Raw genomic sequence first — 24,611 nt, 5'->3', positions numbered from 1 at the left:
AGAGCTTCACATCCAAAGCAGGAAAATATACTGTCCGTGTGAAGCTGAATTAATGCTGTTTGAGAAAGCTATCTATTACTGACAACCATTTTAGCAAACAATTAGTGACAACATAAAAGTCTAGGAATTATACAAAGGTTATAAAGTTAAATGCTTGAAATCTAGCTTAATGTTTCCAACAGAGTGCATGATTATCTGTTGTTTCCTGAATAGTGCGTTTAAAAATATAGACAGTTGTACTTTTGATAAATTCTTGTTATGAGATTCAGCTTAAATTTCAGTCCTAAAATGCCTCAGTGGAACTTCCTTCCAACTGTCATGCACAGAAGTGTTGTATACAGGAAAATTCCAGCACTTATAAAGTGCCAGCATACAATGTGACATTTCTATCTCAGTAAATTACTGAGATTTGTCACAGAGGGAAATGCTGATGCACCATTTTTCATCCACAGGTCTCAAAACTACCCAGCACTTACCTTCATTTTGAAACTGAGCTGACTTTCCAATTCACTGGGGAAGATTTTCACTGAGAGGGTGATGAGGTGCTGGAACAGGCTGCCGAGTGAAGTTATGATTAACCCATCACTTGGTGGTGTTCAAAGTGAGGTTGGATGGGCCCTGGGCAGGCTGACCTGGTGCCTGACCAAGCAGTAGGCGTTAGAACTAGATGATCTTTGAGGTCCCTTTAACTCAAGCCATTCTATGGCTCTATTCTGTGATTCACAGTGTGCAATCTTGTTAGAGTCCATGCCAAGCTGTCCTTAGACAAAAAAATCTCTGGGACAGAACTAGACACCTCTCAGGAGATACAAAATATTTCCACTTGACCAAACTTATTGGGAAGGAACTTATTATTCCACTTAAAATAACAAGAAAACAACATGAGACCTTACCAAGTCTATGCTCCTGTCTCAGATTCTGGCAGGATCCTTCCCACTCAGTTGGCAATGATCTCTGCAGGTGGCAGTGTTGACAACAGTGGTGCTTCATCTTTCTCTGCTGGAGTTTGTCTAATGGATTCAAACAATCCATCTATCTCATTTTTCTGGAACACAGAGAAGTAGATACGCTTTAGTGGATTCTGAACACATACAGTTAACATACACATCATGCACTGGAACCATGCTACTTCAGCCTCTGGAGAAGCTTAACCATTTACTTGGATGGAAAAAAAAAAAAAAAAAAAAAAAAAAGGTTTTTATTACAAATGGGTCATATTTTCCTTCTGCTTCTCTGCCACGCATCTCCAGTGCTCTTCAGTGGTGTAGTCAAAGATAACGATAGCAATAAAAAGAACAGGCTGAAAAACGAAAGGAATTAACACATTCCTGTGATGATCTTACACTCAGAAAACCCCAAAACAAAGCCAAAAAGGCAAAAAATTCCAACTCGTCACTCAAGGATCTAGTAGGGAGGCTACCTGACTGTGCATTTTGGTGTTCAATAGCTTCATAGATTATAAACACTAAAAATAAAAATAAAGAATACATTATATAGCCAGTCACGTATTTTTCTGTACACATTGCATCTTCTCCGTCCCTTCCTTTTTCCTGTTATTCTTTTCTGCAATTAATTTATATAAATAGAAATAAGCTAAACAAAGAAGTTGGGAGAAAAGAGCACTTTGTCTTTATCCTTTTCCATGACATTTTCTTCATGAACTGAAAAAAATTCATCAAGGAAAAAAAAAAAGGACATCCAGTTTTTCTGTGATCAATTTTAAAAAGCTAAAAGTTATCAATAGAAGCAAATATAATGTTTCAGGCTCCACAGCTTCTCCATACTTTTAGCAGAGTAACACCTTCAGCAATATGAGCACCCACATCCAGAGTCATGCGTGTGGTACACATCACCTGTTTCTCATCATAGAATGGCTTGAGTTGGAAGGGACCTCAAGCATCATCAAGTTCCAACCCCTCTCCCACAGGTAATGTTGCCAACTGCTATATCAAGTACTAGATTAGATTGCTCAGGTCCCCATCCAATCCGGCCTTAAACACCTCAGGGTATCCACAATCTCTCTGGGCACCCTGTTCCAGCAGCTCATGGCTCTCAGTAAAAGACTTCCCCCTGACATCTAATCTAAATCCCCCCTTCCTTTATTCAGTTTTCTCATCACTGTTGGATCACTCTACCAAGGCAGAAAAGATAATAACCAAGTCCAATTGAAGCACTGGCACAGGTTGGCAGAGGTGATGGGCGCCCTGTCCCTGGAGACATCGAAGGTCAGGATGAATGGGGCTCTGAGCACCTGATCTAGTGTAGATGTTGCCATTCATTGCAGAGGAGTTGGACCAGATGGCTTTTAAGAGTCCCAGCTCAAACGATTCTATGATGACTTAATTGCTACAGAACAGTGTACAAATACCATTTTTTTTTTATTATGATACACAACTACTATTGCTCTATATAGTAACAGGTCCTTAACAAAAAGGTGTATCCGAGAATGAGGGTAGGCCAGAACCCTCATAAAGCAAACTGATTCTTCATTACAGTTTTATCACTCACCATATAATGTTAAGGAAGTGCTAAAAGCTAAAGCTAGCACACAGGAGGTTTGTTTATTGCATTGTATGGATGAAGAAAGAAGAATTTCCTGCATATGACACTGAAGGCAGAGTGCACAAAAATTCCTCTGAAGTCTGCAGAGAGCATTGAACAGACCCTCCTCTGTATTAGCCTTTTTCTCGCATATCTGTGTTTTGAATTTTAACACAGCTGTGAAAGGAAGAAAAAAAAAGAAAAAAGCAACACCAATAATCTTGCCAATTGGGCATTCAAATGTCAGACATAAAGGAAAGTTTGGTAAGGATATGATTTTGCTGTGGGCAATGATTTCGTCCAATGGCCAATGACATCACTCCCGGTGCTGTCTCCATCATTATTTTCCAGAACAGCATTCCTGTGATGACAGATTCCATTCCAAAACTCCCAGGCAGCTCTTCACGTAAATGTTAGCAGAACAAAAGCATTACATGAGATTTCCTCTCTATATCAAGCAGCATTTGATGTTCTCTAATCTTTACCTTGGGAAAAGAAATCAAGAACCATATGGACTGCAATCACACTAGATGTCCTGTCTCGTGGCTAAAACTATGAGTTAAGGAGCCTATACTGGACAGACAGGACAAAGAGAATAGGTTGTGTCTTTGTTTCCGTGAAGAGGGCAAGGATACTCCCAGGATTTTGCACCATCACAGTTGCAGTACACCATTGGTTGCAGTGCTCTCCTTAGATTATTCTGGTGACTTAATACAGCATAATGAGAAGCAGAGAAAAACATCAATGCTCTGATTAGAGAATCATTGAGTGAACAGAAAGATGCAACAAACAACTAACATTGTCTCTTATTTTTTCCAGCTTTAAAAATGCATTAGCTCATCTAAAATATTGACCATTGTTACGTGACCACCAACAGAAGTGTTGGAATTCACAGTGATTGACACTTGGAAGGAAGACTTCATTAAAAATTTAGAAACAGGATTTTCATACATTGTAACCAAATTTGACCCAGTAGATCAGAATTCGTATGTTCAAATAATTTAGCCCACTTTTAACTTTGGCTATAAGTTACACAATCAATATTTCTATTTTGTATGAAAACTTGGTCTTATGTATCTATTGCCAATCGCATTGTCTTATCCCATTTTCATGCTGTGTAAGTTAAAGGAATACTACAGAGACTAAATAGAAGAGTACAGAAACTAAAAGCAAAGTGATGGTGTTTGTTTTGACTTTTAACCGCAAGCAAAGTTCTATAACAAGAAAAAAGCATTACATTGCTCAGCATTAACGAGCATGTGCCTGCAAGTAAAAATAGTTTCACGTCTTGGGTAGCTTGAGAAGCAGACAAATACCATGGCTGCCTTTTTCTTCTTGATGTCTTTGTATAATTGATCATGAGCTAGGAACTTTGCATTCCAGCAGAAGCCTGGATTAAAAACCTAGACCAACAACAGTCAGCCATCAATCTTGAGGCCATCTATCCTATCTACAGCCATTTGTATCAGCCATTAGCTGTGTAGTAACTCTTAAGACTCAGGCAAAGAGATCATCTTTCAAAGAGAACTAACACTCAGAGGATATCCCCATTCATTCCTTCTATTCTATTGCTAATTCCAGTGTATTACTACCCCAGCACTAGCAGTGAAATCTCATACTCAATGCTTTGGTCATATTTATGTACCATATTAATCAAGCATCAGAGAAGAACTCAGTGTTTTCTTTTTCTGGATGCAATTTCCTTCCAAGATTTAAATGTAGAATTTCCAAAATGTTTTGGTTCAGACTAACAGCACTTTCAGCATACACTGATAATGGCTCACTTCTCATTTATACTTATTTCTCCTTACATAATTCCCATAGTGCAAAGTGCCACCAGTGACAGCAGCGTCAAATACATACTCAGGACAAAGATTCTTCCTCACTGTCAAAGTACTGCAAAATAAGAGGTTAATTAATATAAAGGAGACAAAGCTCTTGTATTCAAAAAGGCACCTCAGTATAAGATCTCTTTTGCTTCCGAAATTTTGAAGTTGTTCTTTCTGATGTTCTGAAAATACTGTAATCTTAAATATGTGCCTTTTACTAAGAAAGTCCTCAAAAACTGCACTGAAGTCCTCTTTCTCCTGTGCAGGATTCCCCAAGATACACCATTCTGTGACTGCTTTTATCATAACAGATTACCTCTCCCAGCAAGACACTGTGTCTACAGACACGTAATCCATAAATCAATAAATGGCAAAGGGGTTCATCACCCCTTCCCTGCAGCCATCTCTGTCCAGGCCACTGCTTACTTTGTGTGCACCCAGAAGCAGTCCTGTCAGTGGTTTCTGGCTGTGAACCTCTGTCTGAGGTAGAATGGCAAAGCTCAGTCAGGATTTCTGTTCCTCTGGATGTACCAGTGAAACAAAGACTGCTATATTTCCCATGCTGAAATTGCCTCCTTCAGGTCAACCAGTCACAAGTACCTTACCACTGCAAATAGTTAATATATTTAGAATGTCAGCACGCAACATACATGGCCCACCATACTTCCTCATTAGACATATAACTCAAGATAATCTTCTTAGAAGTTTAGGTAAAATTTTCCAATTGTTAACAGTTTCCTCATCAGAATTTTTGTTCCTAAAGAGCAACAATAGACCAGGAGAGCTTCTGTTACTTTGGGACTCGCCATTAACTTAGGCACATTGTTGTTTGTTTTTTTATTATTATTATTTTCAGACAATGTTTACGAGTTTTAGAATGTTCTTTCTTTTTTTCAGGTACATTACACTGAAAAAATTCATGATCACAATTTCCAGGGAATATACAATGTGAATTATAATCACCTCAACATCTCTCAGTTAGCACACCCTGTTGAAATACTCCAGTACTAAAAAGTCAATAATAAAGTTGTATTATGCCTTTCTCCTACCTGTCAATTTGTATTCTGTGGGCAGTTTCCTAAAGTACCTGAGAGATTTGGGAACATTTAAAGGTCAACGAGGCCCATAATTCTATAATTTGAAAAATAGCATTTACATTTGCCAAATTTCACTGCCCTTACTCCTTTCACTGTAGCACTTGAAACTGTCAGTCTTCAGTATACTTATACATGTGTCCTGTAACAGCACGTGGCAATTAGTCCTTATGCAAGAGGACAAAGAAGGAGTTTGTATCAGATCCATAGAAAACAGAGCTTGTTTTCATCTCTTTTTGCAGGAAATGCCTAAATACTGCTGTGGATCCAAGCCTAAGAAAACCAACTAAAAGCACCCAGGAAAACACAAGCCATGCAGGGAGCAGGCCTGGCTCTCCCACACGTTACCTTGGCATTTCAAATGCCTATTTCTTCCCTACAGTAGAATCAATACCAAATCACACACCTCCTGGGAGACTCACACTACCTCACTTCACTGAGGCACAGACCAGCAATAAAACCAAATGCCTGAATCAAATTTGATCGAGCCCATAAGAGACGCCGCTTTTGAGATCAGGGAAGATATGGCACCAATCATGAACCTGAGTCAAATCTTACAGAGTCCTCCTTAAATTCCTAGTCTACACAATCATACCCTCAGCCAAAAACAGCAACACTGGAGTAAAAAGTTATGGTATTTGAATTTTTTTCTAATACAATAATTTTTAATGTAGATTTATTAAAGAAGCATACAGATTCTGTCTAGCTTTACTTTATAAGCACTACATTGTGAGATATTAAGCATGGGTCCATCTGTGTTGTTAGGAATTTAAGTGTGCTCAACACTGACAAACCATTGGCATTTAACAGTTCTGCCTTTAAAATCATCATAATTTGAATTCAGAACTCTGTGAAAAAGCTAAAAAAAGAAATTAAGAGCTGGAAAATGAATTTTCTTTCCAGACTGTTCAGAGTACTGTACATTCATTGTACTTTTGAAGGCAATGTGACTGGTGAAGCTGGCAACTTTCCCACCCATAACATCTTAGAGATGTTTATAGCACATGATATTTTAATTGCCCGATGACAAAATTATTTGCAAAGATATCAGATTCACAATGTATTTGCTTCATATTTTCAACAAAAGCTATGAAGTCTGAATAACACTCAGGTCTGGGTACAAGACCAAAAAAACAAATGCAAATATCACAGAAAGTTGTCTGTAAACCATCACCATTAAGATCTCTAGGAACATATATGCATAAGCTTAGGCGTTGCTAGGGATTCAAATCAGTCTGTAGCTACCCAGGTGCTATGGACAGGCATTATGGTTGAAATCCTCAGGCCCTCATTAGAGTTTTTAAGGAGTTTTAGACTTAAACAGTTTGTACCTCATCTTTGACATGCAAAGATTACTTTCATGAGCAAATGTAACTTTTTGCTTTATTTTTTTGCAAAGCACACGTAAGTACACATGGTAGGTAATAAAATGGAAAGGTACAAGGTAATACAATACATCTCAGAGTCCTGTAACAGGGCTTGTTGATTTATAAATTTAGATCTTGCTGAGGTATCCAAAGGCAAATCATCAAGGTACAAATATGATTTCTACCAACTGAAGACCTAACCTGTAATGAACCTTTAAAAATAATTCACATTAAGGGAAAAACATGGACACCTTTCCTAAACTGGGATTCTACTGGAATTTTCTTGTGGAAAAGGATTTACACTGGGGCTCCTTACTATATTTAGAGATCACGTTCAGCAAATGGCAGTCAGCCCTTATCTGTACTCAGCGTAGTATCTGTAGACATCTTTAGTGTCTGCGGACACCTATCTGCAGTAGGTGCCACTATAATTTATCCCCTAATGGGACATCCTCTGACTCCCTGAGTCTGTGGCCTCATTTACTGGCTCAGCAGTGCCTGTGACAAAACATGCACGTATATTCTCCACTTTATGTCACATCCTTACAAGAAACGAAGGCAGCCAGACACCCTGAAATATGGAATGTGCATTAGCAAGCAAGGTCCATAAAATTTCAAAGCCTGAGATCTTTTCACAGCCTGACAGATTTTCCCATATAGCTTTCCACGTTCCTAGAGTAACCCAATACAGGCAGTGCAGACTGAATGATAAACAGAGACTCCTTCAGGAAGCCTTGGGAAAGCAGATCCTCAAAAGCATTATACTTTCCTCTCACCATTCCACAGGTGACTGTTAAGGCTGCATATCCCATTTTTTTCACCTCAAGAGGCAGAAAAAATGAGAACAGAACAGAAAAAATAACTAAAAATGTCTGCTAATGAGCTACCACTACCCTTGAACTCTATCTCTTATGGAAAATAAAAATACTTTGTTACTTTCCAATCCCAGGGAAAAAAAGAAAAAAGAAAAAAAAAAGAGAGAAGCCACATTTCAGGATATATACGACTCAATATTGTTTTTGCATTAGGTGCATCAGTAAATTTTATTGCAAAGCTGGGTCAGTAATGTCTGCAAACCATAAGAAGCATGAAGGCACATCTACTGCTTGACTCGCTTCTATTTCTCCTGTTTACCAGTTGTGCATTTGCCAGCTTCAGCTTAAACAAATATCCATCATCCCCAGACCTCAGCCACGAGCATACAACACAAGTGAGCACTTGGCAAATGAGTCAGTGCTGCCAGTGACTTGGAGCTACTGCTCTTTTCAGCTATTGTTGGGATGTCTTGACCTTACTCCTTGTTTACAGCTTTGCATCCTACCTAGCATAGGAGCTGTTATGGCAACAGTGTGACAGCAACCTTTTGGCTTGTTTGGGCTGTACTGGGTGAAGAGGAATTCTCTTCGGCCACATATACTGATGCCCCAAAAGTAATGCCTCTTATTTATTTTCATGGAAACTACAACAGATACAAAGAGCACAGTAACACTATTTGATAGAGCACACTCTCAGGTACAGAACAGTATTTTCCAGCATAGTCACCACCACTAGATGTTCATTTTTGCCAATCATGAAGAGGAACCTTCATGCTGAGCTCCTAAAAGTCTGCACCAGTAGAGGTGCAGTTCCACAGCAAGTAAGACAGCATTATTGCTGAGATGCACTCCCCCCCCTGCCTCCCTCCCTGCCTCACTGTGCTCACATCCATTGCTCGGTCTCTGTAAACATTCAGCAAGCAGTGATGAATGTTACTGAGTCCCATTCAATCTTTGCTTCATCCTCACTTTCATGTCAGATGCCATTTTGTCAGATTGCTCCTCTACTGCCATCTGTCATAAGGCAAAAAAATGTAATGGAATATTGGTGGGAAGGTTCAAGCTCTACTGCCATACCACCAACATACCTCTCTGACATTGTGGGCAAAAATCTTAAAATAGGAGGCATTACTTCTGCAGCAGTCCTCATAAAATGTATTATATAGTTAATGTATATAATAATGAAACTTTTTAAAAAAATATTTTTTATTAAAACATAAAAAAGAGGCAAACAAAAACAAAGCCATAAAGTTACTGGGATATGTGACCTGGTTTTTGTGAATCTAGCATATCAGTCTGGTTTGATGGGAGTGGCTGCAATTCTCAGTGAGTTCTCAAGGTGTTCATCAGAGATTTTTGACAACATTTTACTCCTGTGCTTCATCCTCAAAAAAGTTGTTCACAAATGTATGTACAGCCAAAAATAGCGACATGAATAAGGCATGATTGTGAAGCGAGGGATATTTCTCTCTGGGAAGTCTAGAGGGCTTACAGAAGCCTGGTAAAGAGATGCGATCAGATTTTGGATTGCAACTTTAAGCATTCCACTTGAAAATTCACAAATAACATATTTGTGTCAACTAAAATGGAGTCACAAATAAGACAAAAAGATTTTTTTTCAATCTTTAAACCTCAATTCTCAAATTCCATTATCAAAACAAAAAGTATGGCTGCATATTCTTTGCCATTCACAGAACTTGTTTAGCAAACGTACCAAAATCAGTAAGATCCATAAGCTTACTTGCCATAGCTTGAGCTGGCACTGCATTGCACAATGTGCCCGGTTTGAGTGCAGATGGGGTTAACAATACACCACAGTTTGGTCATTGCTGAGCGCTGCCTCTGCTCCTTCATCCTTCACATGCTCATGAAATTGAGGTCAAGCTGCTAAATATCCACCCCAAATTTCTCATCTCTGGTACAAACAAAAATACACCAATACTTCATTTAAACTGGAAAATTGTATCTCACACATTTTCATGCATCCTTTCAGAACACAGCTGAGTTTTCTCAGTTGCTTACCTCACAGTTTGGTTTGTGTAGACAACAATTGTTTCCTGCATGCATAGCTGCTGATCCTGCATTGTTCTGTCACAGAATGACAAGGCTGAGGGGAAAGAAAGGCTCTTCTTGGTTCTCTTCCTCTCTTAGTAACTACACAGATGTGTTGCACTGGACAAAATAGTACAAAATACATGCAATTCATTAGTAAAATGAAAAGAAACACTGACTACTATTGTACTATTCTTTAGAAGTTACAAACTTCACTATCACAGCAGCTCATCCAGCATAATCTTACATTTTCAATGTGAGGTACTGCAACAAAATGGTATTAAATGCATTTTTTTTCTTGTGCATATACCTATGCATGGCTCAACATGGGATATCATCAGTCAGCATCGCATAGGCATTACTGTCACAGAAACTGTTTTCATTGTACTTAGGAGAGATATCACCACTCAACACTGGTCTTTGAGAAATCTTTATGGTAATAAAAATAAATATTACCATAGACTGGCCAAAGAATGTTACAGCTGTAAATGATATACAGCTTGTTGCATACGTAATTCTATAAAAGTTCATTTATGTATATTCAAGTGCTGCTGTTCTTATCAATAACATTACACTAATGCATGACAGAAACTGAATTTATCACTGATGTTTATGTACCTATAGTAAGTTCAGCTGTTTTTATGGTTGAGACCTACACTTGGAATAATTGTACATTTTTGGAATCCAGTCTGAAACCTCAAAAACTTTCCTACATGAAACTATGCTAATAAAAATCTCAAAGTCATCAACACAGAAGTCACACATACACGTGGCTGGAGGAAAAAGAAAAAACATAATGAGGATAAATGGAAGGGGGATTGATTCACTAGACACACTAGAAATGTGGTAACCATCTTGATCTTCAAATCAGATATTTTCTTTTCTGTCTCATTGAAGAATTTTTATTATTCTTATGAAACTAAAGCAAAATGGAAAGAGACAGCAATATTTGAAGTAGTCCAGTACCTGAATTTTTCTTTTAATTCACAAGAGCCAAGAAAATACCTCACGTACCATTCAGATTTAAAAGTCATCAGTGGTCACGGAAGCCAACCAAACCATCACCTGCGCACAATCTCCACCAGTGGCTGACAGCAAACTGTAGCATAGGTGATGTCACCACATGGAGCCTGGACTGCTAAACAAGGTCAGCTGAGCTGCATTATTCTGAAGGAGAAGGACAAAACAGAAAGGACATCCAAGGCTGAGAGGAAGCTTTTGGAGTCTGAACAGCACTATGCTCCTTTTGTGTTTGCAAACATAAAGAATTTGACATCTGTCCTCTCTCAGCAGAAATACAAGCAATCACCAAAGCAAGCAGTGAAGCACAGAAGTGCACTATATGTGCAACAAAGAACAGATAAACTAATACAGACTAGAACAAACAGGTATTTCCTGAACTTCTTTGGGAAGAAAAAAAAAAAAAAAAAAAAATGATTTTTTTAATGAGGAAAAAAAAAAAACACATATATATAGCACCAAAAATTCCACAGTGGCTCCAAGTGTCTCCTAAAGACCTAAAATTTCAGAGCTCTATCTTGCACTTTTTCATAGTTTTTGATCCACTTCTCCCATAAGACTTAGCAACAAGCCTAATTGAGATTAACAGTCATTTTTCCCTTCTCCTGTTTTTCCAGATGCGTAGCATTTTCCCATGTACCCACGCAAGCAATTTATTTTTTAAATAAAACAGTTAACGAACACTCTTCTCAAAGGGACACTACTCAGCATAGTGTTCCTTATGGCCTCAGTGAAGAAGCAGACATGGAAGCATCCATTACAAAATGCAATGAGTAAGTGTAGATATCACCTCTTCACTTGACTTGAGCTAAGTCTGTGTACCAGGCAGGTTTATTGTTTACAAACATACAGTGCCCAGATAACTACTCTTCATTCAATAGATCTCTGCAATAGGAATTGCTTCGCCGTTACTGAAATGGGTACAACCACACTTAAAAGTGTCAGAGACTCATCTAATCATTAAGGGTAGAAAACTGTCCAACTGTCCACTCACCACCAGTATCACCCACTACCTATGCCCTTCAGTGCTGCATCTCCATATTCCTGAACACCTCCAGGGACGTTGACTCCACCACCGCCCTGGGCAGCCTGTTCCATTGCCCAACCTCTCTTTCTGAGAATAAATATTTCCTAATATCCAACCTGAATCTCCCCTGGTGCAACTTGAGACCATTCTGTCTCATCCTATTACTGTTACCTGGGAAAAGAGGCCAACCTTCATCTCTCCACAACTTCCTTTCAGGTCATTGTAGAGGGCAATAAGATCTTCCCTGAGCCTCCTCTTCTCCAGACTGAACAATCCCTGTTCCTTCAGCCAACCCACATAAGCAATTTTCTTTGAAAACATTTCTCATCTTAGCCTTCATCTGTTATGTGCAAACTGAACCTCTTTAGCTCCACTGAAAATCAGCTTGTGTACCTGAATTATGAAACTAGCAATACTTGAACACCTGGATGCTGGAGGCTTGCTCAAGCTCGTGTCTGAAGTCAGCTAAATGATCTGAGTAGAATTCTTAACTCCACATGAGGACGTTGCCTGATTTTGGATCAGGAGCTCAGCAAAGGACAAATTGTATTACTTAGGGCTCTGATGAAGCAGACTTCAAAACAGAGGGCTTTTGAAAGTAACCAAACTTCCTGCACCAGTACTATTGCTGGTGCCTCTTCCTGTTGGTTGCTAATGGTAATTATAGATGACACAGGGAACAGCGATGGGAAAAGACTGTACTCACTTGAGGCAACAGACAGTGAATCCTGTCGCACGGATTTTGAGAATTTCTCTACACTGAAATGTAAATGCACACATGCAGTCTGAGCAGAAGTACCGAGGCTTTTTCCTTTATTCAAGTACAGTTGGCAGTGGATCCCTACTCATGGTCAGTTGCCTGGCAACAAAACAAGTTTCTCTGGCTACAAAATAAATATTCCACATCAGAAATATTTGAGAAAACACTGTTTTTCCTAACTACATTCCATAGTACTTGGGCCACAGGGTTTCCCAGAATAGTATAAAATGTTAACAGGGTTAACACAAAGGACAACCTCCAATTAGATTACTGCTCTGAGAGAGAAAGATATGTCCCCACACACAGCACTCTTCGTATCCTTAAAATAGTATGTTAAATCTATTGCATGGTCTAGAGCTCATGTAAGTACTTTAACTGCCTAGGAACAAATTAGCTAACTGGATCCTGCACCCTTTTCAGTCTAGGCGTGGTGGGGGACATTTTGCAGCAATTGAAAATCTGGAAGTCGCTATATTTGGTCTGAGATGCATGCCAAAGAAAGCGTGTCTAAAGAAAGAACCAGTGAGTGCAGACAAAATCAGATATCTCACCAACTACCACAGCCACAGAGCTATGCTACTGGAAGTACCTGCTCCAGGTTCAGCATAGAGCACGTTAAAGTCATATGCATTCAGGTAGCTCATAACTGGGACAGATATTTTTTCTTCATCCTTTCAGCACAACGCTGCTGTGTTGAGTTCACAGACAGGAGATATTGATTCTTCCTACCCCTCTGGAAGCACTTGTCCCATTGTCTAATTCTAAATAGTATGGACAAATTCACATTTTCCAAATGCAAAGACCAGAAGAGTAGAAGACTCTAGAATCAGCTCACTAGCGCAGTTAGTTTCACACCATGTCCCATCATGACCTCATCAAAGTGAGATTATCAGTCTCATGAGTTTCAATTAAAAACACTGATGAAGAGCTCTAAAGCTAACAATTCTCCAAGGGGAGCAGCCAGAGTTTGTGGAAAATGGACAAGCTGGTTGTAGATTCGAATTACCCTTTAAACATGGATCTTAGGCTCATCTGGATCTTTCCTACTAAGGGATTTAGACATGTACCCCAGATACTAAGTCTAATTATCTCTGGCCAACATACAAAGCTAAAAAACTTCTCAAGTTTACCTAAATTCTAGAATTTTATCTACTTTGCACAATTCTCCCTTATTTTTATTCTTCTGCATAATCTCAGAGCAGTTGCATTTCAGTGTGGGAAGTTAGTCATCTATCATGCGCAAGCATGAACAAAATCCAGAAACTAAGCAGTAAAAGATTTACCAGTCCATTCTTCTCCTATGAATAGCTTAGTTCCAGTGCACATAATAAATGCCATTATCATCTTAGAAAGAAGCAGCTATTGACTTCTTATATGGCACAGGGGAAGGAAAACTTGTTTTTCCCTCCTTATTGTTATATTTGTTTACAAAGTAGACTGCCTTTTTCCAAAGGATTCCCGATACATTCAGCAGACAAAATGGACAGTACTTGCTTAATGAGCTCTCATGTTTTCTTCATCATCAGTGCTTGTGCCTCTTTGCAAGAATAATTCCCTCTTAAGCATCCTTCAACATTTATAAGCTTTGTAGATGCTGACTGAAGAAACCAAAGTAAAAAAGAATTACTCTATTTGCATCTGCAAATGCAAAGACCAGTAGGGTAGAATACTCCAGAATCAGACCACTGGTCCAGTTAACTCCATACCACGTCCCATCATGACCAACAGGAGATATCTAAAAAGAGATTAAGAATAGAACAGTATCTCACTTCAAATTCTTAGAATCTAAATTCTAAGTGTACCAATTTACTTGTTAAACTGATATCTGTTAACTTGTTAAACTGAATTAATCTGTAGTAGCTATTTCTCAGCATGTAAGTACCTAATACCTAGATGTCCAGGTAAGCAGACAACAAGAAAACATCTCTAGGTTTTTTTCATTCAGAACTCAACAATAGGCAAAGGAAGAACTAATTTTCTCATGACTCCCCTCAAAACATTAGTTTTCTTAAAGCTATCTCTCTCCATCTCTCTAGTACATTCAGTGCATCACTGCCACAAGCTTCAATCAGTGAGCATTACAGCCAGTGCAATAAACGAGCAAAAGAACCTGTGGGAAAAGTGTGGTTTATGACTGCAAACCCAGGGGGCAGAACAACAATTACACATAACGCCTTAATTCTATCACTGCCTTAATCTCAGGATTTAACTTTGTTACATCCTGTTAATGGAGCTTGGTAGATGCCCAGCAGACAGGACTACCCTGATACTTCCGTTTCAGCAGCAACCCCAGAGCACACACATCCAGAGCACTTTATGCTGAAGGATCACTGGTAGACGTGACAGAGGAATTTTTGACAGTAACATTCACAGAAATTTTCTGATAACCAAAATAATATGAAACTTGTATCCTAGGAATAATATCAATATTACAAAGGGAGATTGGTTGAGCAGACATTTTATCCAGTTCTTATTCCATTGGCAGTTCTCTAGACCTCTTTTTTCAGGTCAAATCATTTGCTCAGTAATCCTTAGCCTCCCAGACTCAGCCTTACCATTTGTTTCAGCCTGCACTTCTGTCCTGTGTGCTAGCCCAAACTCTCCCATCTGTCTGTTACCTCAGCCTGGTGCTCATCTAATCCTTCACCTGCTTTTACAAGGGTTTTGCTTTCAACCACTATATGCAGCCTCAGTGCCCACCTCCTCACTGGCTGTTCCCATTTCAGCACTCTTTCTCACTTATTCCAGCTCTATTTGACACGCTGTTGCTCCTTATCAAGTCTGTACACCTTCCTCCAGTTCCTTCCAAGCAGTTTAATACTTCTGTCCCAGTCCCTTTGCCTGAACCGGCCTTGTTCCTCACCCATCAAGCAGCTCTTGTTCACCCCTCATCCTGCGTAGTTCAGTGTAGCTCATCTTCCAGCAAATGTTCACAGCTCACTTTCCTCCTTTGCCTAAAATATCATTATAGTTGTGGGGTTTTTTCCTGACAATTTCCTTATCCTTGTTTCCCCAGATGAGATCTGGTGTTGTCCTCCTTGGATTTCAAGCACATATTCAGGTAATTTCCTTTATTTGAAAAAGAGTTATATATCCCTGACAGGGAAAAAAACAGTCCAGACCAGAATTGCATTCCAGAATGGGACAACTACATCTTGTCAGAGAAAATATTGCCAGTATTTTTTTTTTAAGCAGGGGTAAAACAATGTATTTTTTCTTTAGCCTTGTTCTTGGAAGGTATTAAACTGCTCTGGCTGAAACTTTCTGAAGGGTATTCAGCCCAAGGCAGACACCCAATGCAACATGGAAAGTTTTAGCTTGAAAAGATATTTTGACAAAGTTGTGAACAGCTGAAAATAGGGCTTTAGGACTGGAAGCGCCTGGAAGCGTTGGTATTAGATGCTGTTATTAGCACCACCTGTAATGAGGTGCCAAGCTGGAAGGTCACCCACTTTGGCATTAATCAAGCATAAAACAATCACATTTTATGACTTTACTATGGGTTTCTGCTAAAATAACAGAAGTGAGGCTGCTACTGTTTAATTGTCCTACAATTTGATGCCTTGTTCAATCTACAGAAATTCTAACTGTATTTTACTGTTTCCTAGAGCTGTGCCATGGAACACAAACAAGGGCATCAGCACTGGTTACAACATTTCTCCCCAAAACCAGTTTGTGATTTGGCAGCTCATTGTAGGCGGTTAGCGAACAAATCTATCAGGCCCCCATCTGTCCAGATTCCTTCTGCAAGAGCCAACCTAATCGTATCCCTTTCCTGGGTCTCCAGCTTCTCCACTCTGAAGCCCGCTGTAATGGACCTACCTAAAGTAATTAGACCACCTGTTGCATCGCCAGATCTATTTAAGGGACTCCTACTGGAGTTTGGTTTACACAGTTTGACAGTAATTGTTTAAGTGGGATGCCGTTGTAATGACACTGCAAAATAAAATTATAGACCTCACTTAATCAATAAATATGATTACGTACTCATCAGACTATGAGCTTATCAGTAATTAGTTCTCCATACCATAATGCAGTCCATAATGCCAACTTTGTGCACATTACAGAATGTCAAACAGAAATTACATTAGCAGATGACAGGATATTTACAATAAATTGAGCTTTTACTGGTCAGAAAGATTCTGAGTCCTGGTGAATAAGAAATATCATAAAGTATCAACTGAGGAACTTCAAAATGGCTATTTGGTTTGGGAGCAAATTTAGTCATATGGTACCACTGGTACCAGGAAAATGGGTTTGTATTTTTACACAGTTCTAATATTCAGCAATGCAAATAGAATTTTGCTACTTCATTTACTTAAGTAGCTTAATGCCAATCATTTTTTCTTCAAGAACTACACAACATAGAGGAGCATAACAATGTGGGAAGGGCTGTTATCATAAAATGTTAACATTCCCATATAAAAATACATGCAGATACATGCCTGTACTCATACCCACAGAAAGCTCTACAACGTTTAAAATTGACCCTATTATCACCTGTAAGACAGACTTAGATTGATCTGAGAAGTAGAAATTCGGGTACCAGAAGTCACGATAATCTGCATTAAGAAAAGAAAGATAATTACTACTTACATACTAACTCCTGCTTTTGTTCAAACCACTGGCTTCAGTCAAAACGAAGCAGAATCCTATAAATAAGGAACAGTTACGATAGTGCAGTAACAGTTCCGCATCCATATGTCATACATTGCAATGATTGTGGGGTTCTTTTTTTTTTTAATACATACACATAAATATTTTTTGTATGTATACATTACTAGATTATCAAAAAAAAACTCAAGATATTATTTCACATGCAAGGTTTTTTGAGTAACAGTGGAATATTAGACAGAGGGTTTTTTTTTTTTTAATTGTATTACAGGTAGCATGTAAGTTTCTGTGATCGTGTCTGGTTTTTGTGTTGCTACAAAAGGCCAACATTAGCTGTTGGTTACAACAGTAACACAGTACCTGATGCAGTATATCATCACAATATTAAGTGATATTTTTTCTATTTCTTTACATATACCTTGGTTTCACGTCTTGAAAGGAGGTTCCGCACTGCAGTCTTCATTCACTCTGTCTGCGACTCAAAACTGCTCTTAAGCACAGACTTATTCTTAAATATTCTTAAACACAAGCAAAACCAGTGGGGCCTAAGAATCTTCATTAATACCTACCTGAAATTAAATCAACTTTAAGAAGACTCTACAGTGGTTTCCAGTCTCAAGTTCATTCAACTCCCACTGAAATATGGTTTCAGGATATATCTTAAATAAAGTACAAGTACTTGATATGAGGAATTTATTCACCAAAATTTTCTTCTGCTGCACTTTCATGTAAAGAGAAACTAACTAGTAAGCACAGTGACAATCTAGCTTGGACAGATGGTTAAATTAGAGGACACCATAAGCTCTGCCACAAAAACCCTCATCAGCAGAAAGATACAATGGGCTTTCAGACACCAGAAGCGGAACTTCAAAGCATTAAAATTACTTTCAGTGCATATGGATTTCAAAACAACCAAATTAAATCAGTAAAATTTGTATTAAGACAAAATATTTTCTTTATTAATCATATATGCCTCAGAGCTTTGATGTTCTAGTAAACTGTTTAGGGTTCCAGCCAGTTTTACCTGTGTAGGATGAAGATCAATCCTATGACAAACACTGACCATAACACAATCAGTGTAATTCTTGTATCTTGGATAAATTAAACAATTTAAAAAGACAAACACAAACAGAACCAGTGAATTGACAGGCTCTTCCCCATATCTGTCAGTGCTGAGTTTCACAACAGTGGTCACCTACAGGATAGATACCTACCATGCCTTACATCTACCAGTCAGTAAGTTCACCCAGTATTGGCCCACTTTCCCCACACAACAACAGCAAGCCATTGAAGGAGATTGGCTATGGCAGCTCGAACATCAAGATGTTCTGATGATTCCATCCTGCCATTCCTATTAATGGCACCACAGAAATCAATGAAAATTTGGCCATAAGATTATGGTCTATAACAAAAAAACAATCTCTGATTTACACGGAAAATTCAAGATTCTACTCTATGGGAATAAAGGGATCAAAGATACAAGTTGCACACTTGTTTCAGCTTCTTATTTCACCAAATGATAAAGACATTAGTCCACGTCTCATTACATTCACATTTTTAAATGATTAATATGAATACGACACTTTTAAGTATATTTCAATATAATCAAAGTAATGGATTAGAAGACTTGCTTTTAAAAGCACTATGAATTTCTCTGCAAGTTTCATTTTCTTCCAAGGATGTACAACAGCTAAGAATAGCGATGTTTAACTGACATAAGATGGATCTCTGTGCCTATTTTTCCAGTTACTTATTATCAGAGGTATGTTTGCATAGCAGATAGACATTTCACTTTCCCTTTGTGGTCTGCCGGTACTGGGGAACAAAACAAATAAATATAAAAATCATCACTAAAATTAGGACCCACAGAGACAGACAAGGGAGTTAATTTCATCTACATTTAATTTATTTACTAGCTAGATTTAAAGTCAATGGCATGCATCTTCAGACGCTGCAAACAGTTCTGTAGATTGGTCACCACCACAAATAAAGCCCAAGTCTGAAATCTATTGGCCTGACATTTATTCTGTTCCACTGCAAGAACAAATACTATATCTCACATCTGAATGTTGGGAGGCTTCAAATGACAAAGTGATAAAGGCTGATCAACAGTTACTAATGAACAAGCCTATAAAGAGTCATGAATGTGCCAAAAACTTCTCATGGGAATGCTTTGGGCTTTTACCCAGGCTTTCTGATATTATGTGAGCTACCAAGAGTAACTTCTTCGCTTCTGCATGACATAAAGAACACGAGATAGGAATGGGCCAAAAATACCACATTTCAACTTTCTTTCTCAGGCAAAGCAATACAATTTTCCTACTTTTGCTATAGGAAAACCAAGTTTTTAAAAGCTGATGTTAAATTGTGTTGCACACACAGCAAGATTTTTTGCAGTTTTACTCAGTGTAGCATCCATCTGAAAGCAGGCAGTTCGCTTGGAGCCCTGTCTCACTTTGCAAGATGCAATAAGCAAAAAATCTCAAGTCACTCCTGCCTTGGGTGAGTAGGCAAAGCTTTCCATGTCCTGGTACCTCCTTACTAAAGACTAGAAGAGAAATTACTTTGCAAGGCCTCTAAGCACCGTATGCCCCAATGCCCAGTACTGCTGAAGCAGAGCTGGAGTCTGTCAGACAAACTGTAACACACAGATCTGGTTTTCATGGAACAGACTATCCCAGTGGTGCTCCACCACTACTGTTACCCAGATATGCCACCTGACAGCAATGGCGATCATTGGGTATAACCAGCTTCTGATCTGACAGACAGGGAGAAACCAAAAAGGAATTTAGCAACAAGTCAATCACGTAAAAATCCACTTTGCAAATCTGCAGCATTAGACGTGGCTCCTGAGCTGGGTTTGTAATCTCCATGCTCATTCAGGCACAGTCAGTTGTTGCATCCAGGCAGGGTGTGCAGCTGACATCCTAACGTGTAGACCAGCAGCTCATCCGACAGGCAATGGGCCATCACATTTCACATAGCAAGACTGGGCCACTGTCAGCCTTGGACTGCCCAACAATAGGATTCCTTCCAGCTTGTCCAGATCGTTTAACTGGCAAATGTCCACAGTCCTGTTCCCAACAACAAATTCTTGCTCTAGTCTGATAGGAAGTTGTTTGACTCAATCAGTTGTTGTGGTTTCTATTCCCTCTCTGTCAGCATGAGGCCTTCTGAAGGATCTTCACTGAATTGCAGTCTCAACCGGCCATTTCTGTCTCCTCAGAGGCCAAGGTAAAATCTGCTCTAGGTCCATTTACCTTGTCCAGTTGTCCTCACTGTCAGCTGAAATCTGAAGAAGCCTTTTGAGGTCTGTTAGCGCTCTTTTTTCCTGTCAGGAAACCTTCGAGACAGTTTGTAATCTATGTAAGCACTAAGACAGGACCATAAAATGAATCGTATTAATATAATTACAACCAGTAAAATCATCAAAAGGGCTGATTCCATATTTAAGCTAGAATAATGAGGTAATGCCAAAAAAATACTCTGGGAGATCTAATTATATAATGCAGCATTCAATTCTGCACGGCCAGCCCAGCAATTCCTGTAACATTCCAATCAAAGTGATCTCACTAGCATGTGAGAGAAGAGCCCAGCTGACAGATTTGGGACATGTAACGTACCATTTAGTCAAGAGGCCCCATGTGCTATTCATGAAGAATTAACAACTCTTATATTGACAATGACAGTATTGTCAGAAGACCTTTGGAAGGGGAAAAAAAACTCCATAAACTCCGTCTCTGTGAAGTTGGACTTTTTTTTGCCCCTTTTTTCCAATGCTGATGTAATCTCCAAACATCTCCAGCAGCAGCTGCTCAGCGAAACCAGGCACCTTCTCCCTAGTCCCTTTCAGCAGCACACGCAGCACTTTCCAGCTCCCTCCAGACAATCGGGGCCTTTCTTTCACCAATTAGCTATCACTTCAAGAGCCCTGCGCTGTCCAACGAGCTCTTAAGAATGGTCTTTGCAGGAAACAACACTGGAGGGGCTTTTTATCTCCTAGACAAATTAAAAGGGGAAGAAGGGAGGGAGGGGGAAAAAAAAAAGAGAAAAAAAAAAAAAGCACAACAAATCAGAACACAGAAGCTGTCCACAATGCATTGCTCAATTAGTACATTGACAAATGCTGAAATGTCCTCAAGAGCCAACGCTAGAGCAAGGCGCACAGAAAACGCTCATGCTTTTGGGGGGAGATAGTTTGTTTAGTTGAATATGTTAAACAGGTTTCATAGAAAGAAGGGCTCTTGTTACAGCAAGTCTCTGAGTTACGCGAACTAAAAGGGAAAAAAAACTCCTGGAAGATTATGTTCTATTTCCTTATTTGGCTCTCCAAATGTAAAGCAGCATTATTTGAAGTAGACATTATAGGAAAGAACTTGGTTTAGCTCACCTTAAATATAGAGGATTGATGAAATGAGTAATTGCTGGGGAACTGCTAAGATCTTTTTGAACTTGCTCAGCTAGCAAGCTCTTTTCCCCAGAAACCATACTTTCCAGCTAGAAGAAATAAAAGCCTGATTCAGAGACTTAAAGCTCTGCAAAATATACATTCTTTTTCCTTTAAAATAAGGGAGTAAGTGCAATGATACCTTGAGGTCCCCATTAGAACAAGCACAGACTCTAGGAGGTGGTTCAGAAGGGGAATAAGGACTTACGTACATGTTTAAGTGGTATTTTGTCTGGGCCTGGATTTCAGCAATTGGAATTGGACAAGTAGAATTGTGAAGGTAAAAGCATGAAGGATTAGCAGTAAGAGAAATGGCTTGGATGAGGTCCAAGCAATAGCACAGCGACAGGAATGCTTCCCAGAACTTCAAAACTCTGCCTTAAACCAAACCCCAAATACCAAAATATTGTGTATTGGTACTCTCTCAGACATCACCATTGCCTTGACTGGGGCAACCCCATGAGATGCAACACACTGTCTTCTACAACACAAATATATTTGCATTACAAGGAACAATTTTTAGCCTGTTTCCATATATTGACTGTGTATCAAGAGCAAAGCTCCGGGCTTTGTAGAGTTAAATGGCACAGCAAAGCAAATACTTTAAGGGACTTCAGGAGTTTGTTCACACTAATGGGTGCTCTCAGCTACCATGGGGGTTTTGTAATGGAGTTGGAAAGTGTCAAAACTGATCAGCTTGCTTAAAAGGAAAAAGTCTGTTGTATTACCCTATGTGCATTTATGAAGGAATGTGAAGCAAGTCAAAATTCTTATGCATAGGAAAGCTCAACAGGGATGAATGCACACCATCAGGATTAAGAAGGATTCTTTGTGGAGGAGCAGTGAACAATGAGCATCTTCTTATGCCTACAGATTTCAAAACACGTCAAATTTAAAGGGAATACTCTCTTCAGCTACTTAAGATTTTGCTGAAAAATGCAGCAAGGGGGAGAAAATAAATCTAGGTGAATGATGACACCACTGTCAGCTGAGTCAACGAAACAGTGACTGCAGCCAGAAAGGATTCAACCATCTCCTCCATCAGTCAGCAGCAACATGCCAGTCCTGGATCCCACTGATGCCAACAAGGATCAGTCAAATAAAACCTCCTGAAATCAGAGCACCTGAATCAGAGGAGAAGCTAAATAATGCTAGATATACCATCTCCATGGCAAGAAAAATTAGAACAAGAGTCTACGTCCTTCCAGAAGACCTGAATGAAGTAAAGCCCAAAATGGTCCTCCTGGTATTGTTTTTTGTTATGGGGAAAGGCATGAATAAAGTTTGAAGCACAAAGGACTTGCACTGATGCCTGGTATCCACCCTTTAGATTCCCTCAAATTGGATGCTTTTCTCTGTATGAAGGAAAAGTGTAAGGTGCTCATAACCTCAAAGCATGAATATCATATATGGTGCCAGCATATAAATGTCATGTATCTAAGAAATACTTTATTTTCAGGTTGGGATCCTCAGTGACATACATGTACACATATATATCTGGTAATAGGGCCACCTCCCTCTACAGAAGAAAAAGAAGGAAGAAGGGGACCCAAGAGGTCTATCTGTTTGTCCTAAAGAAGGATCAGCTGTGTCACTCCAGACAACTGTTTCTCTAGCCTGTTTGTCTTTAAGAGACTCACACCAACACAGATGATGAGAAATCTTCTCATCTGTACGGGATTTAAGCAGGAAAAGCAGTTTGGCAAACAGTTCACTTGCTCTGTCAGCTACAGACTGGCAGCTCCCTCCAGCGCCAAGTGAACAGGTGCCTCCTCCTGGGCTCACAAGTGGTCCCAGCCCTGCCATCCCCAGCATTCCCCAAGAGGTGTCAAAGCCAGGGGATAAAGCACACATCCTCATGCCTGGCGCTGGGCTCTGCACAGCGCTGGGCACACTCCCACGCCTGCAGCCTGCTCAATGGCAGCTCTGTGGCTCCGGGCTGCGGCTGTCAGCTTGGCACTCCTCGTGGGCACCGCGCTCATTCATACAAAGGAAGCACCAGTTGCTGGAGGTGGAAGGAAGGTATTTTGCTGCTTACGTTCCGCTTCTTAGGACAGATTGCTTCACACAGAAAATTAATGTGCAGCATAAGCAAGACAATTCTGTGTGCCAGATGAAAAAACTATGCGAACGTAAGAAGATACGGTTTAATATGCATAGCTCCTCTCCTCTCCTTTGTGAAGTATTTTGAGACTCGCTGAGAAAAAGCACTATGCAGATCCTACGTATTAATCATTCTGATCTGGATTTTTCCAAAGACATATTTTCAAATAACGGGTGTTCCTAATGCATGCTATTATTCTGAATGATTAGCATCATTCAACAAAGAATGCATGCTGCATCACCAAAAAGCATCCTCACTGCTCAGGTCTTATTGTACCAAAACCATTTTTCAACTAATCACCCCTCTAGAAAATATGGGCAAGACGAAACTATATTCCTAGTGGGTGGCTTTTTCTTACTAACATAGGATTTTGTCACATAATCAACATTATTACCATCTCCTGCTATAAATATTTATTAAAATCCTCTAATTTGAAACTATTTGAAACTATTTCCAAGACCAATTCTGCATTGTGTTACTAAATTAAAATTATGTAATTAATCACCCTGAAGGTCAACAAGAATGCATAATATCTTTTAAAATATAAAGCAACAGATTTCATCTCTGCTTTTCCAGCTCCAATTATAAATTAAGCAGTTTGTTTCATAAAATATAATTTAATTCTTAAAATTTTAATATATCTTGTGAAACTACTCACAATAAAGTAGACAGTAGAATAATCACATCATATCCACTGCTGTCAGTTTGAAATGTTTCCCAAAATATATGTAGTTTTTTAAAAAAGAGGATATGTTACTCACTGTGTTTACCACACATCAAAAGTCACCATATCTACAGAGGAAAATGGCAAAGATTTGAGAGCGTTGGCATGGTTAATAAGAAGTTCCCAGTTCACTGGGAAAAGCAGAAGAAACAAGGAGCAGAAAAAGGAGCAGAAAAAGGAAGAGAAAAAGGAAGAGAAAAAGGAAGAGAAAAAGGAA

General features: G+C 39.2%; 1 protein-coding gene across 1 annotated transcript; it reads right to left on the bottom strand.

Moving 5' to 3' along the window:
- Window positions 1–18,097: 18,097 nt before the first annotated feature.
- On the bottom strand, window positions 18,098–22,017 carry SMIM38 (small integral membrane protein 38). Its single transcript, XM_042814236.1, has one exon. It carries the CDS (start codon window positions 20,564–20,566, stop codon window positions 20,435–20,437), a length of 132 nt encoding a protein of 43 aa, XP_042670170.1. The 5' UTR covers window positions 20,567–22,017; the 3' UTR covers window positions 18,098–20,434.
- Between the last annotated feature and the right edge of the window lie 2,594 nt (window positions 22,018–24,611).

Source organism: Centrocercus urophasianus, unplaced genomic scaffold, assembly GCF_019232065.1.
Source record: "Centrocercus urophasianus isolate 14NV4802_14NV808 unplaced genomic scaffold, USGS_Curo_1.0 seq_14, whole genome shotgun sequence".
NCBI lineage: Eukaryota > Metazoa > Chordata > Aves > Galliformes > Phasianidae > Centrocercus > Centrocercus urophasianus.
The sequence above is the reverse complement of the archived record's forward strand: the minus strand, read 5'-3'. Positions and strand labels throughout refer to the sequence as shown.